General features: G+C 32.1%; 2 protein-coding genes and 1 pseudogene across 2 annotated transcripts; 1 reads left to right on the forward strand and 2 right to left on the reverse strand.

Moving 5' to 3' along the window:
* Nucleotides 1–1,881: 1,881 nt before the first annotated feature.
* Nucleotides 1,882–3,033, reverse strand: LOC108217942 (secoisolariciresinol dehydrogenase). The gene is made up of 2 exons (XM_017390854.2): nt 2,932–3,033; nt 1,882–2,833 (listed from the first exon to the last, which is right to left on the reverse strand). The coding sequence occupies exons 1-2, from the start codon at nt 2,937–2,939 to the stop codon at nt 2,029–2,031; spliced, it is 813 nt and encodes a 270-aa protein (XP_017246343.1). The 5' UTR covers nt 2,940–3,033; the 3' UTR covers nt 1,882–2,028.
* Nucleotides 3,034–5,643: 2,610 nt separating this feature from the next.
* Nucleotides 5,644–6,749, reverse strand: LOC108217943 (secoisolariciresinol dehydrogenase-like; annotated as a pseudogene).
* A 5,749-nt stretch (nt 6,750–12,498) lies between these two features.
* LOC108217451 (uncharacterized) lies at nt 12,499–14,904 on the forward strand. The gene is made up of 2 exons (XM_064092658.1): nt 12,499–12,775; nt 13,172–14,904. Exon 2 carries the CDS (start codon nt 13,557–13,559, stop codon nt 14,646–14,648), a length of 1,092 nt encoding a protein of 363 aa, XP_063948728.1. The 5' UTR covers nt 12,499–12,775; nt 13,172–13,556; the 3' UTR covers nt 14,649–14,904.
* The last annotated feature ends 716 nt before the right edge of the window (nt 14,905–15,620 follow it).

A 15,620-nucleotide genomic window follows, 5' to 3' on the forward strand; every position in this document is an offset into this window, starting at 1 on the left:
AATAACTGAGAAAAATATTGATGAAATGAATATAAATTCTGTATTGAGCATATAAAATTAAGTAAAATGTTAATATTCATACCTAATAATTCACAATATTTCAATATATATACTTTACATTAAACACATAACATATATATATATATATATATATATATATATATATATATATATATAATATTTTGTATCGGGTTTTTATCGGGTCTCGGGTTTGGATCGAGTTTAAATCGGGTTTCAGGTTTCGGGTCGGGTCTCGGTTCGGAACACCTGAGATCCAAATCCAGATCCAAACTTTTTCGGGTCTAAAAATAAGATCCAGATCCGGATCCAGATCCAAAAAAATCGGGTTCGGGTAGACCCAATCGGGTCGGAACGGGTCGGGTATCCATCGGGTCGGGTAAAACTGCCATCCCTAGTGCCATTGGAGATGCTCTAAGACATCGGAAAAGATGACAACTCCAATGCTACTCCTTATACTTGCTTTTTATTTATATTTTATTCATGTAAATGAGAGGGAAATTAGGAAGAGAAAAATGTTGGAGTTAAAGTTGAAGGGAAACTAATATTATATTTATAAATAGAAGTTAAAAGCTAATAAATGTTCTTTATAAGAGAGGAGAGATGATGAACTCTTCAATTTTTAATTTTCAAAAGCCTTTAAGAGCTTATTAAAGCCCTATTTTTATCTTGAATCTTTAAATTTAAAAGTTAAGAATTTGTTTAGATAACACTTGGAGATGTCCTTAGCTTTAAAATTATATATCTAAGTATCTGAAGTATATGATATAGATTAGGATTTGTTTGTTGCCAACTTGTCTAAAAACGTACCGACAACTAACATCACCGGCTTGCATAAATTTGGACTCGTATTATACATTTACCATAAAACAAACGGAAAAGACAAATTTTGGTTTGTCCTCCGCGATTGTGTACTAGCATCACCTTTCTTTAACCAAGACAGGTCCAAGGGACAAAGACGTTTCACCGCCATATCCTAAGAATTTAACTCATACATAGCATAAGACTGAATTCTGATATGAACATCTGGCCATTTCCTTTTCGATGCGGCTCCCGAATTGTATATAATATGTTACTATGACCAAAATCTTGTGCCCGTCTTATATTCCGCTTATGATAATATGACCAGAAAAACTAAGATATATAAAATCTTATGTTCGTCCCGTCCTAAAATCTATTTCATGCTCGCGGCACCATTCATAATCATATGCTGTAATTTTCAACTTCATTACTTTAATATTTTCTGGCCGGCCAAGTTTGAGATATAACGCAATCCCCGGTTATCTGCTAGACTGTTGTCTGCTTTTGTTAGCAAAGGCATCTTTGTTCCACGATTACATTTTCGAAATCTAGCAAATATATATTATTCGTTCCGTCCTATAAAGGAAGTCATTTTAAGTGATTTTTTTTTTATCTCATAATAATTGTTCTTATTAGCTTTTGAGACAATTTTATTGATTTAAATTTTACCATATACCTTTACTTGTTTATTTTCAAGAGCTAATATGGTTTTTATTTCATATATTAATTATTATTTACTAGTCTTGTATTGAAATCAGCTATATAGTCGCTAAATCATGATAATTAATGTGAATATAGATAGAATATGTGTTCAAAGTTGCACGTCATTTTTTTGAAATGACTGGTAATTTGATGGAGGGAGTTCAGTTAATTTCTTTACTGTTTTCTAATATTATTCGATATGTATATATAATATAATTTTATAATTTATTTCTTAAATCTTTTTTATAAACATTTAAATATTGATTTTTAATTCAGATAAAATAAATTTAAAATAATTTATAAAATAACAATTTATAAATGTTTTAAAATATGTCAACCTCCCAGCATAAGCGCCGAGGATACAGAGGAGAGTATCAATAGTTGTAATAAAATGCTGAAACGTTCCACCGACTCTGGGAGCGGTTGAACACGGTTTTCGACTGCAGAAAAAATTTATTTCAGACAAATTAATCAAACCCTCGCAGTAGGTTTACAATGAGGTTGTTATTAAGCCAAAGGTTCATCTTCAGGATACTGAAATAATTTAAAAGCCGAATTAACAATCCCAAATCCCCCATCAACAAACAAATTCTGGCCGCTTACGTACTTAGCTTCGTCGCTGGCGAGATAAAGAGCTGCATTAGCCACATCCTCGGTCTTGAGAGTCACACCCTTCAAATTGGCCAAAGAGTTCATCACGCCTTCAAGAATTTCATCATCTTGAATCCCCACAAAGCTCCTAGCCAAAGGAGTCGCCATCGCGTAAGGCGACAGACAATTGACTCGTATGCCGAATTGTCCTAGCTCGACTGCCAAGTTCTTGGTCAGTCCCAAGACAGCATGCTTGGAGGCGCAATAAGCATGTGATGCTGCGCCACCGATGTTAGAGCTCAAGCTAGAGGTCGAAAGTATGCAGCCACTTCGAGCCGGGACCATGACTCGAGCCGCGTGTTTCATGCCTAGGAAAACAGCGGTCACGTTGATGGCCATGACCCGCTCGAAATCAGACTTGAGGTTGTCCAAAATTCGAGGCTTGTTGGGATCGGAGATGCCAGCGTTGTTGAACATGATGTCAAGTTTTCCGTAGGCTGAAACTGCTTTGTCTACTGCATCTTTTATGTGGTCTTCATTTGTGACATCACAATGGACGTAAATAGCGTTGGACTTTCCCAATGCTTCGACAACTGTGTGCCCTAGTTCATCTTGAATATCCGCGATAACAACCTTAGCTCCGTGCTGAACGAAGATCCTCGCGGTGCATTCACCTATGCCGCTGGATCCTCCGGTGATCAGGGCGACCTTACCCTCCAACCTATATATTATCCAAAATAAAAAAAATAATTCTTAATAAAATTTTATGTGTAAAGTCATTTAGCTATGAGTTGCAATGAGCTTACAGTTTGTACTTACCTTGCCATTGCACCAGAGATGGACGATGAGTGAGTCTGATAGAGTAATGGGGAAGGAGCTGGAAGAGAACCATATTTATACCGAACAAAACAATAAAATACTTTATCACTATATTATCTTTACAAATTACAATTATTAAGCCTGCAGCTGGAGCATCTAGATTAGTTAAGCATAATGACAAAACAGGATCTATCAAACTCAAGCTCTTGACGATGCTGTAGTAGGTAGCCAGGTAAATATAATATTAATTAAACCTATCAAGAATAGTGCACGAGCGCAATCGTTCAACAACACAGGGCCACGCTCATATAGTCCAGCAGCCTACGTAATCTAATTCTAAAGTTCGTGCAATTAATTAATTAACATTTTCAGAGACTTCGCCATAGTAAAATAATGATACAGAACCAATAGTTTTGAATAACTGTTAATATGAATACTTAGTTAAAGGTTGAGTGATTAACTTGTGTTTATCCTTGTTTAAGGTTATTAGAAGTTTAGCTCACTTGAGCTCACTTGATGGATAACGATCTTGGGGTGACACATCAATACATTATACATCAAACACACTTTCTTAGAACGTAAACCACAAGTAGACCTATCAGGACAACCGAAACATAGTATCGACAATGTTTATAAAAAAAGTAATTTATTGTTTTGTATGGAAGAATCTATATATTTATAAATAAAATCTCTTTTTATTATTTATTTGATTAATTTGTGGATATGTAAATTCTAATATAATTAATATGTATATTTTTGTGAAATCAAATTTCAAAAATCAAAATAATACAACAAAAGAAATGAATATTTTCAATTTCTCAACTTAAAATATAAAATTAATATATAAATATATCATAAAAACAACCGAAAATAAATTGTTTGTAGATTATAATCACGAGCCAAACACATACACTCCGTGTTTTTACTAAATGAAAAATATGAAAAATTATTATTGACTTTTTGATACCACGACCAAGCAGGAATATCAATAATTTTGTAAACCAAGGATGATTGAGAAACTTCACAACACAAAAATAAGACTTTATGTGTTTTAGAATCGTTTGACTTTTTCATACTCCAAAATCATTTGACTGCATAACTAAAATTATTATTTTTAATTTTTTTTCTAATTAAAAAGAATTATATTATAATTTTTTTAAAAAAATTTTAAAAATAATAATTTTAACTAAGCTGTCAAAAACATAAAAACGTTTGCGTTAAAAATTCAAATAAATTATATTTCAAAACCAAGTAAGTAGTTCACTGGAACTGTTCATTGCATTATAGAAGTACCAACAGAAAATAATTTTGTTACTAAATTTACTGTCGGAAAACAATTACAAGTTAAAATCAGAAAGACCAGTTGACTGCACAAACCTAGCTTAAATATGTCGGATCGTCAATGTCGGATCATAATTGTAGTAGATATTCATTTGAAATTGAGGAACTATTCAGTATTGATCATATTTATGGACAGTTGAGCTTCCCGAATTTAGCATAAAGAGAGTTTGTCATTGCTCATTAGGTCTTGTTAGGACCTCCTGCTCTCTGTTTCATGTCAATGTATCCCGGGACGGAGCTAGAATTTTGGAAGTAGTGGGGGCAAAAATAGGCTAGAGGGAGGTACAACACACTAACTGTGGGGCAACTTAACAATTTGGTTAAATTAGAAATTAGTAGTAGAGATATGGATTTACCCTGAAAGTCGGTGGGGGCAAGTACCCCCACTGCCCCCACCCTGAATCCGTCCCTTTATGTATCCACCCTCAAATTCCCTTTATGTATCCACCCTCATGCCAAGTGTTCAGACAGACCGTAGGTGCTGATCCTATGATATTAAGGATGCAGTTCAATCCTCTCATACTAGGCCGAAGCCATCAGCACTGAACCAGGAGCTTCTAAGCTTTTTTTCTTTTGACAGACAGGGAGCTTCTAAACTTAATAACAATAGGATTGTTATTACATTACCCTCAGGCACGAATGTCATTGTTTGCAAAGGGCAATAGAGGACTAAATATCGGCAAGTTGGCCACGAGTTCAGTGATCTTTTTGCCTATTAACCCGATTCTAATGTATGATTCATTTAATCACTGTATGGTTTGGAAAAAGCTCCCATAAAATAGTTTTTCTGAACTTCTAACAGCACATTGATTAGCATATATACACAGGTTGTATCCAATTGAAATTTAACTACAACTCGTCTGATTTGAAATGGGTTTTATCCAATGTCTACTACTATGGTTATCATCTATGCGACTATGAGGATGATTAATAATATGTGGCAGCAGTGTTCATAACGTTATTCACATCAAGACAATGCTTCTAAAGTAGACATTGGTTCTGTGAAGATATATCTGAGGGACTGATGTTCCCATGTATTCTCTCTTTCAGAAAAACAAATACATACCATTGTCTTACAACAGGAGGTCTACCACATTACCTCATCTACTAGTCTGTCTAAAACAACCATTGATCATATCACACCTTTACTCATATACCAATGTCAAGCGTCATTAAATTTATTTTAAATAGCTCAAAAGAGTGTACTTTCGAACAAGTTACAAACTATAATCGGCAATCACTATGCCACTGAGAGTAAATGCATATCTAAATTAAGGAATTAGCACTATTTTTCCTCTTTCCTGGATTATTTACATCAATTTAACTTCAACAATCAATTTCAGACAGCATCTTGTAATTAACAATGTTTTCCAGTGTATAACAATTGAAAACACTTATCTATCAACATTTAAAAATCAGAATACATGGCAGAGAAGCAACTGAAAACACAAGGACTGTAGGTAAATGTTCAACTTACTCCTCCTGGTCTAAACAAAGCTTATTTGTGACAAGTCATGAAAAGCGTAGCATAGCAGTAGGCAGTAGCTTAGTGTCGCAAGTTGTAATTTGGGCAGATCGGCAGAATACTAAACCATCTTAAAAGATGAAACCACAACCCCCAATCCCCCATCGATAAAAAGGTTTTGACTGCTGACATACTTAGCCTCATCACCAGCAAGATAAAGGGTTGCATTGGCTACATCCTCAGTCCGGAGGGTCACGCCCTTCAAATTGGCAAATGAGTTCAAGAAATTTTCAAAGTCTTCATCATTTTCAACCCCTAGACAACTGACAAGTCTTACCAAAAGGAGTCGAAACTCCATAAGGCGATAAACAATTGACTCGATATTCCAAATTGTCCGAGCTCAACCGCCAAGTTTTTGGTTAGTCCTAATATTGCTTTGAGGCAGTATAAGCATGTGACGCTGCACCAGCGCGATTAGAGCATAGGCTAGCTGTTAAAATTATGCAACCACTTCGAGCTGCATGTTTCATGCCTAAAAAAACACCAATTACATTGACAGCAAAGACACGCTGAAAATCAGACTTTAGGTTGTCAAGAATTCGAGGCTGGTAAGGATCGATGGCGCCAGCGTTGTTGAAAACATGATATCAAGTTTTCCGAAAGCTGAAATTGTTATGTCTACAGCATCTTTAAGATGATCTTCATATGTAACATCACAGTGGACATAAATAGAGTTCACTTTTCCTAATGCTTCAACAACTGTATGCCCAAGTTCATCTTGAATGTCGGCAATAACAACCTTAGCTCCATGCTGGACGAATACCCTCGCGCAGCATTCACCAATGCCACTAGATCCTCTGGTGATCAGGAAAAATATAACAAAATAGTATTAACTTTTAACATTTAACCATTTTTTTTCTAAAGCCAATATATAATTAGGTTTCAAATTAAGCCTCACAGTTTGTACTAACCTTCTTGTGATTGCTGCTGCAAGTGAATCGGTGTTTGCCATTTTACCGCAGATGTGAAATTCAATTATAATGGAGTTATGTGAAATGGCCAAGGAGCTAGAGGGTAATAATATATAGACACTCAACAAAAAACAAATTAAGCAGGCATAAACTAGCCGTCCTAGTTCTCAGCATTTTTAGTAACCGATTAAAATGGATTTATCATTAGGCCCAGAAGGTACTTCAACTTTGCAAACGGAAGTTTTAACTGAGAAGATGTTCACATTGTGGTGCCACGAATGTTACTGTCTGATCAGATTAAATACCAGCAGTATCTGTTTAAGAGCACAAAGCATTGTTTATCCTCCACGAGAGCTAGTATTTTAAAGTTTCTGAAGTTTGTGCAGCAGACCAATCCTTTCCATTACTTTGATAAGTCATTTCTTTTTTATCCTAATGATGAGTTCAAGAGTTTTGTCCTGCTATAAGTGATGCGAACCAAGTTTATAAATGGTCCTAAAATCCTAAAACATCTCGGAGACAAAAAGTTATTTTGAGAAACGATGTTACAAAAACATCGATAACATTTATTAATCTAATCATGTACTCCTATGTGTTATCTGAATTTCACGAACAGTAATTGAATTATAAGCTTCATTCGATGCTAGTTGAAAGAAGATAAAGATCTGATATCATCAGAATATTTTCAGAAGTTTAGCACTTCGGCACTAAATATAATTAATTGCATAGCTTATGCAAGATGTCTGAATAAAGCAAGTCTCTAAAATTTTTAATCTGAGATTTAAACTTTGTGCACAAATTTTTAGTTGGTTTGAAGTTTTGAATATGTCATCACGGTCTTGAACGCAGCACGCAGGTAACAACGAGGCTTCATTTTAAAGACAGTTACAAGATCACACAGTACAGATAAGATATCTATACGGCATTAAGAAGGCTTTTCCCAAGTCAAATATATGACGAGATAATCTATGATTAAAATATTGTGTTGTTTTGTTTGGTTCAAGAAGCATAAACTTATGTAATTCATATTTTCGTGTAGACATACCAATAACATTAAGAGTTATATAATTTTGATATTATGGAGAAATAAGTAAATAAATATTTTTATGATTACGTCATATTAATATTCTATTATTTATATAATTTTATAGATAAATTAACTGTTTATAAATTTTCTAACACGCACATGTCTATAAAAATTAATCACGTAGATAAACAAATAATTATAAGTATAAATTAATTAAATTATATAGTTATTAAAATAATAATAGTGACTCATAAGGCGAATCTAATCTAAGTGACCTTGATATGATACTACTTTATTCCAGACTAAATATTGAGAAAGTATTTATCCTAATTCCATGCAACTTCCCTTCTCATTCACTCACCATCTCGCTTCCCAACTCTCAAATAATTACTATAAATAATTTCTATAATAAATTACTGTAAAAAATTGCACGTATAAATATTATACAAATTATATAAAATAAAATATGTCTATAATAAAAAATATCATACAAAAATGATATAACACAACAATACACAAAATAAATTATTACTTATCAAGGTAAACATGTTTCTCTTAAATTTTAATGTTATCTCAATTTAATATCAAAATTTTTATAATATAAACAAATTATTACTTTTATAAAGTGTTCGTAAAGTCCTACCACGATAATACTTCATTTAACTTATAAAAGACTACTCAAGGCACAAATTAAAATGGAATACAAGCCTCGAGCAAGACTTTAATACTGTACCTAGAGTTTCATGTTAACAAATAATAAATCAAAGGAAAAATCAAATAAAAAAAACATGTCATCAAAGGAAAAATCAAATAAAAAAACATGTCAACATAATAAAATCGTCTTATTTCAACCATGAAGAAATTAATGTACGTTGTCTTGATTGAACAGAATGGTTGGTCTTATTTCAAACACCACAAATATAGTTCATTACTTGGATTAAAGCTCTCCTTTCTTCCCGGCTTAAGATATTGATTTAAGCAAGCGCTGCATGTCTTTCATATAAGGTGGGTCCTGCAATAAAAGGAATTACAAGTCTTACAACATTTCTATAGAAAAGAAAGAAAAATGAGGACATAAAAAAATTGTAACTAAAATCAAGAAAAATATAAGAACGATTTGGAGTAATTTAATTTGTAATATTTGTATTTCAATTTGCAAAAGATAAATATTAAAAATTATATATCCAATTTTTAAAATACAATTTTATTTGATAATTAAAGAAAAAATGGATACAAGACATGAAAATCTTAATAAAATTGTATTTAATAATATAAAAAAATGGATTCAATTTTATTTTCATCTATATTTATTTATTTACATGCAAATCTTAATATAAAAATTAAGTTAAAAACTTAAAAATATTAACGAATATTTTAGGTCAATTAATATAAGTGATCCATAAATATTTTAAATAATACATATTTAAGTGACAAAACACTGTCTTATAAATAATGATAATACATTTGCTGATATACTCCCTCCGTCCCTCCTATTTCTTATTACCTCCGTTTCAATTTACATATCCACTTTCAAGAAATTTTTTTGTTTCAAATTACTTGTCCACTTCAACTTTCAATGCAAAATCATATTTCCAAAATCAATTGTCCATCACATATCACTTATTTATATTTCCTAAATCAATCTCACACCACATATTATGCTCATTTAATGCAATTAATTTGTGAACAACCATTTTTCTTAAACTGTATGATTTTTGAAAGTGGACATCTAATTTGAAACGGAGGGAGTAATAAAGTAGTTGAAAAGAGAAAGAAAAGTAGATGAAGTAGTGGGACCCACTGATTTTTAATGTAGAAAAGGGAGATAGTAGAGTAAAAATAGTGTGAAAAGGAAAGAAAAATGGACAAGTGGTGGGACCCATTGATCATAAGTTTTGAAATGTAAAGAATTGGATGGTACATCAAAAATAAAAGTGTAAAGAAATGGAAGGGACGGACCGAGTAGATTACAAGGTTTTGAAATCTTTTACGGAAAGATACCACCTTCAAGTAAGTTTATACATAAAATATAAATAATATTCATCTGTGAGATAATAAAAGTATCCAAATTTATATGAAATCTGTCACATAAAATATGTGCGGCGACAAAAGAGTAATAGAGGATTGACTTGTGCATATTTTTTTATTTAAAAATTTTGCAAACAAAAGAAAAAGATAGAAAAATAATTTTTATTCTTCTATCAAACAAAATTTAATGTGTGACTTTTAATATCATACAATTTATAAATTATTAATTTTATAAGAAAAATTATTTTAACACAATTTTTATTTGTATAGCTCATTTTAGTCATGAAAAAGACATGAAACTTATATCAATTATAAATGTATTAAATAAAGATTATTAAAAAAATAACTAATAATTCATCTATTATTGACTTGCGGTGCATGTTCTATTTCTTTTAAGATTTTTTGAAACAAGAAAGATGAAACATGACAAAATAAATTTTTTTATAAAAAACAAAATTTTATATTCGATATTCTAATCTCATACCATTTATAAATTATTAATTTTTATATCCAAAATTATTTTTTAGGACAATTGTTGACTTCTATGTAACACCAAAAATTTTCTATCTAAAATAAATTTATTAAAAATGTTAAAATCTAATTAATAATTTATTTGAAAATAATAAGCAAAATGTAAGTATATGAAGTCGTGATGGCAAGTTTTTAATGACCAACTTATATATATTCATGTAAAATTAATAAATAATTATATTATATAAGAAAGATTAATTAATGTACCTCTGATATGAAGAATTCAAAAACTTCAATCTCATCGACAGCGGGAACAGTAGAATATTTCAGATAGATATAATTTCCTTCGCTTGGAGTGTACATCTCAGCCACACCATCCCATCCTAGCACATACATGTCCTCGATTTCTTTTTTCAGAAAAGTTCCATCACTGATGAACGAGTAGCTCACATCACCCCTGCACTTGTGGGTTTTCATTTTCACAGGCACCATCATTCCTTTTTCCTCAATGAGATCTTCTAAATGAGGTGCATGAGCATAAATATACTTACTCATGTCACTTTCGCACAGAACCAATTGCTTGTCTTTAATTTCTTCCTCTGTGATAATTTTGCATAACCATACAGAGTTTTCATCACTAGCTGATGGCATTTTTGTTAAACAAAAATTTAGCTATGGACATCTTCACATTATATGGACTATATATTTACGTTCAGGACTGTGCAGTTATTGAAAAGAAGCTTTTGTTAATAAATTTTTGTTTACACATATATAATATAATGGGTCCCAAATTAATATACGTTTGTTTTTATATAAAATTTGTAAAATCATTGTCGTTGAAATTTATAACAAAATGACTGTTTTGAACGTAGTAACAGTTTTCAACCAACTATGATATAACATGCAATTATGGATCAATGTGCAATACAACTGTAGTTTTCTGGAAAACGTTGAGTTGCATTTGATTGTCATAATGTCATTGTATAAAACATTGCAACAAGTTATTTTTAGTTACATATTGTATTTATATAATATTTTGCAAGGTAATATAATTGGAAAAAAAGATAAGTTGAAAAAAATATTATTGATAAATTTTGTAAGAAATATACAACAATGATATATGAATTAATCTATGGAATACTTTTAAAATTCAATAGTTTCTAGAGCAATAGAGTAATTAGATTTTATCTTTCACATTATTTTAATATTTGAGTCAAATTTTTAAAATAATATATGATGTGTCTGAATAAATTCAATTTCATAAATAATATTTTTATACACACTACTGTAACATTATTTATTATATATATATATATATATATATATATTCTCTTTGTATAAATATATTAATTTTTAAAATAATTTCTTGTATTAGAAAAATAAGGTACTCAGACTAAAGCATAATCTACACTAAGATAGGAGTAATAATAGAGATAAGTAATAGTCTTGTATGTAAGCTAATACTATATTTTAAAATCAAATTCTAAGACTTGAATATTATTTATTTATATTTCTTAATCTAAAATGTGTCAAACCAATGTTTAATTATATTGAATTATTATATTTTAAAATCAGTATATAATTATAATTCATATTGTAACAAATTATTCAAATTACGCTTAATTGGTACTCCCTCTGTCCCATTTAATTGTATACGTTTCTTTTCAACTATTCGATACTCATTTCAATGCTCTTATAAAATATAGTTCCGTAACTTATTTTTGAGATTTTCTTTTTCTGAATAAAAATATAACATCCAAACTTTAATTCAGAAAAAGAAAATTTTAAAAATAAATTACACAACTACACTTTACAGGAGCATTAAATTCCGTGCCGCGTCCCGTCCCCCAATGTATACAATTCAGGGGACGGAGGGAGTAATTATTATATTATTTAAATATGATAGCTAAAAGGTTAGTTATAATTATAGATGTTGGGAACTTCATTGGGGTTGATTTTATTTATTTTTATATAATTTCTATATTTTTTGTTCATAATAATTTTTAATTAATTTTAGAACTAAAATATTCTTGTATACAATTTCTCTGTATTAAATTATCATATATTTCTCTACAGCCCATGTATGGAAGTTCACAATCTAACATGGTTATTCTCATATTTTACATTCCAACTCACATTCCTGTTTGTTAACCCAATAAACTTTTTAATCATTCGAGTAAAAAGGAACAAAGTTTCTTGTGAATGTAACCAAAACTCCAACCAATTAGGCCTAAACTATTTTCAACAGTCTCCGAGTAGCAGGAATAAAGCTTGCTCATCAAGTTCTTCAACCTCATCAAAAGTCCATATCACAGGTCTAAGCACCCTATTATGGTGGGTACGATTCGAAGGAGAGTCAGATCAAGATCCAGCATGCGGGTATCGACCAGAAAATTGGCAGCAACATTTTGGAAAATGAATGAAATGCCCTTGTCTGAGGTCATGGAAAAGAAGGAATTACAGAGTGAAAATTTGAGCGTGGTGCTTTCGGCTTCAGTGTCTCATTCAACTGATCACGCTCCTGGTGTTTCTGTCTCTCGGGTATTACTATTTTTTTGTTGTACAACAATCTACTAGATTATGGATGTAATGGTTATTTGCATTATTTAACACATCTAAAATCTGAATCACTACTACTTAGGTCTTAGGGGTGTGGTTATTTAATCTGTCCCACGTCTGTAATGAGCAATGTTGCCAGGTATTTCAGCTATTTAACTAGGTGCAGCATTACCGGAACCTGTAAATCCTTGACAGGCATCTAGATTAAGTTCTTTCTGATCAATATGGATCAAAAAATATACCAACTAAATTATCTTAATTATGTGAATATTTCTTTAGCGCTTCAGGATTCATGTTTTGTTCCTCTTGAATGTGTTGCGTGAAGATGGTTGTTTTCTGCCGTATATGTTTTTATGATACGCATTAAAAATGTTGTAGAGAACGGATAGGTTCATACCTCGTAGTCATCAGAGCAGGCTTTCTGAGTCGCTGGAACGCAAACATTTGGAACCAACTGTTAGAGTAGTGGCTGATGTGGATCAGCGTAGTAGTGCAAGTTCGATGGAGGTGATAGATATTTAACTTACATAGTAGTAATTGTTATTGTAACTCTATGGCTCTTTGTTAGCTACTTGTTCAAAGTTTACTGCCTGTTTAACTGTTTCTGCAGACTGAAATCAGTTATCGAGCCCGGACTCCAAGAGAGCCCATAGTTGGATTCAGGACTCGTCTAAAGGATGTTAATAATGCTTTAGTCACTTCGAAAGAGTTGCTGAAAATTATTGACCGCAATTTGGCTCACAACGACCAACTCACATCGTGCATGTCTCTTGTCTCCGCCTTGCATTCTGAGCTTGAAAGAGCTTGTCAGCAGGTAAATCAACTCATCAGAGAACAACAAGCGGTAGAAATGGCTATTGAGTCAATTGCTGGTGAACTTAAAGCGGAGAGGAGGCTAAGGTACCAATATGAGAGCTTAAACAATAAGCTCGATAGGGAACTAAGTGAAACAAAAATTACACTTACTAACAGAATCAAAGAGCTAGCAAGCGACAACAAAGCAAGAAAGAGAACAGAGAAAGTGTGTCATAAATTAGCTTTGGATATTAGTCATGAGCAGTTTGAGAGGGAACACGAGATTCTACAACTATCTGGGAGGTTGGGGGAAAAGAAAGTCCACAGAGAACTTTTGGAGTGCAAGGATCATTTCGACGAGAAAAATGGGGTTGTAGAGAGGCTGAGGAATCAGTTTGAAGCATTTTTTAAATCCAACAAATCTGAGAAAAGAAATTGCAACAAGATCACGACATACTCTAGTAGAACCCACTCTAGGTCTAACAAGAATGAAGAAAGAGAATGCAGTGGAGAAGTAGGTAATAGTTCTGCAGAAAGTGATCTTCATTCCATAGAATTGAACATGGACAAGAAAAGAGGGAGTTTCAGGTGGATTCATGCCTCTACTGCTGCTAGGGACAGTTTATCAACTGATGATGAAACGAGAGCAAGGAAGTACATCTCAGAAACAGTTCAAAACAAAAGCAATTATATTCAGGGGAGCGTATCAGATGGATTTCAACGTGGTATTCGTGCTGGAAATACCCCGAGCTCAGTAAATTTACTACAGCAGAAGAGATGTTATAGGCCTGGCAAAAAATCTCAAACAAAAGGGGACAACTGCGAATTGCTGAGACAAAAATCAGTGAAGGACCTTAAGGACAAGATATTGTCTAATTATAGCTTAGGATCAGGTGGCGAGTTCAGTAGTCCCATTCAGGAATTGACGGATCCGCTGCATTCACAATATATTGGTCATGTAAAACAGATACCTCGGTTAAAGCAGAGGCTTAGTACAAAGTCGAGGCTGGGGGAAATCGGAGCAGAACAAAGAAGAATTAGTAGGCATTTTGTTGAATGATATTTAAACCTCGAACATTCAAATGTACATGAAATCAAGACTAAAGGAATCCTGGAATGAACCAAGCGTGCTTGCAAGAATTGAATATGTAGGATTTTCGTTTAAAGTAGCGCTGGCGGTCTTGTCTATGGTCTATGGACCCTGTAAAAAATTATGCTTGTGTCTAACAGAGCTATGTTTGTGCTTGAAGTATAATCCAGAATCCAAACTAGTTATTTACACTTGATTATTTGCAGCTGAACTGATTTTAAGTTGGATAACAAACCAGGATCTTAGCATCTACAGCAGTGTCTTAGTGTCTTCCTTATAAATATTATAAAATATTGAATCCTAGCGATTTAGGACAAGATTTTGTATTTCAACTCCAACAATGATCCTTATAATTCATTCCTTATTATTATTATAATAATAAATTTGGAAAAAGATTGATAAAAGATGAAAGGAAGAGGGAGAAAATAAGTTACAATAAGAGAGAGAAATGATTTTTTTATTAAAGAAATCAAATAAGGCATGGCTAGTGGTGCCTTATTAAAAAGGCATGGAAGGAGGATCCTAGTGATTTAAGGCACCTTTAAGACACTGCTGGAGCACTAATTTATGTCACATTTCTTATAATTGGACTTAGGACATGAAATAGGGAAATTGATGGAGTTGCTCTTAAGGATTTTGTGCTCTCAAGTCTGAACCTTGGTCATGTACATGCTGCTTTGCTCATCGAAATTTGGTAGATTAAAGTATGTTTGTCTAGACTTTAAGTATGGGACTTAAAGTTGTTTTTAAGACGAAAAATGTAGGTTTATGTAATACCGACTATCAGTCACAAATCAATTTGAGTTATTTTTTTTCAGTGATTTAATTTTTTCAAAATTCTTTTTTATATAAAAGTTACTCATAAATCACTTCAATTTTGTTTTTATCATTACATTTTTAATAATTTCATAAATTATTAATAAGTCAAAATTATTAGCCGAA

This window comes from Daucus carota, chromosome 4, assembly GCF_001625215.2.
Source record: "Daucus carota subsp. sativus chromosome 4, DH1 v3.0, whole genome shotgun sequence".
Taxonomy (NCBI): domain Eukaryota; kingdom Viridiplantae; phylum Streptophyta; class Magnoliopsida; order Apiales; family Apiaceae; genus Daucus; species Daucus carota.

Excerpts from the sequence above, each read along its gene's own strand:
- LOC108217451 (XM_064092658.1), top strand. The coding sequence starts at position 13,557 with ATGTCTCTTGTCTCCGCCTTGCATTCTGAGCTTGAAAGAGCTTGTCAG.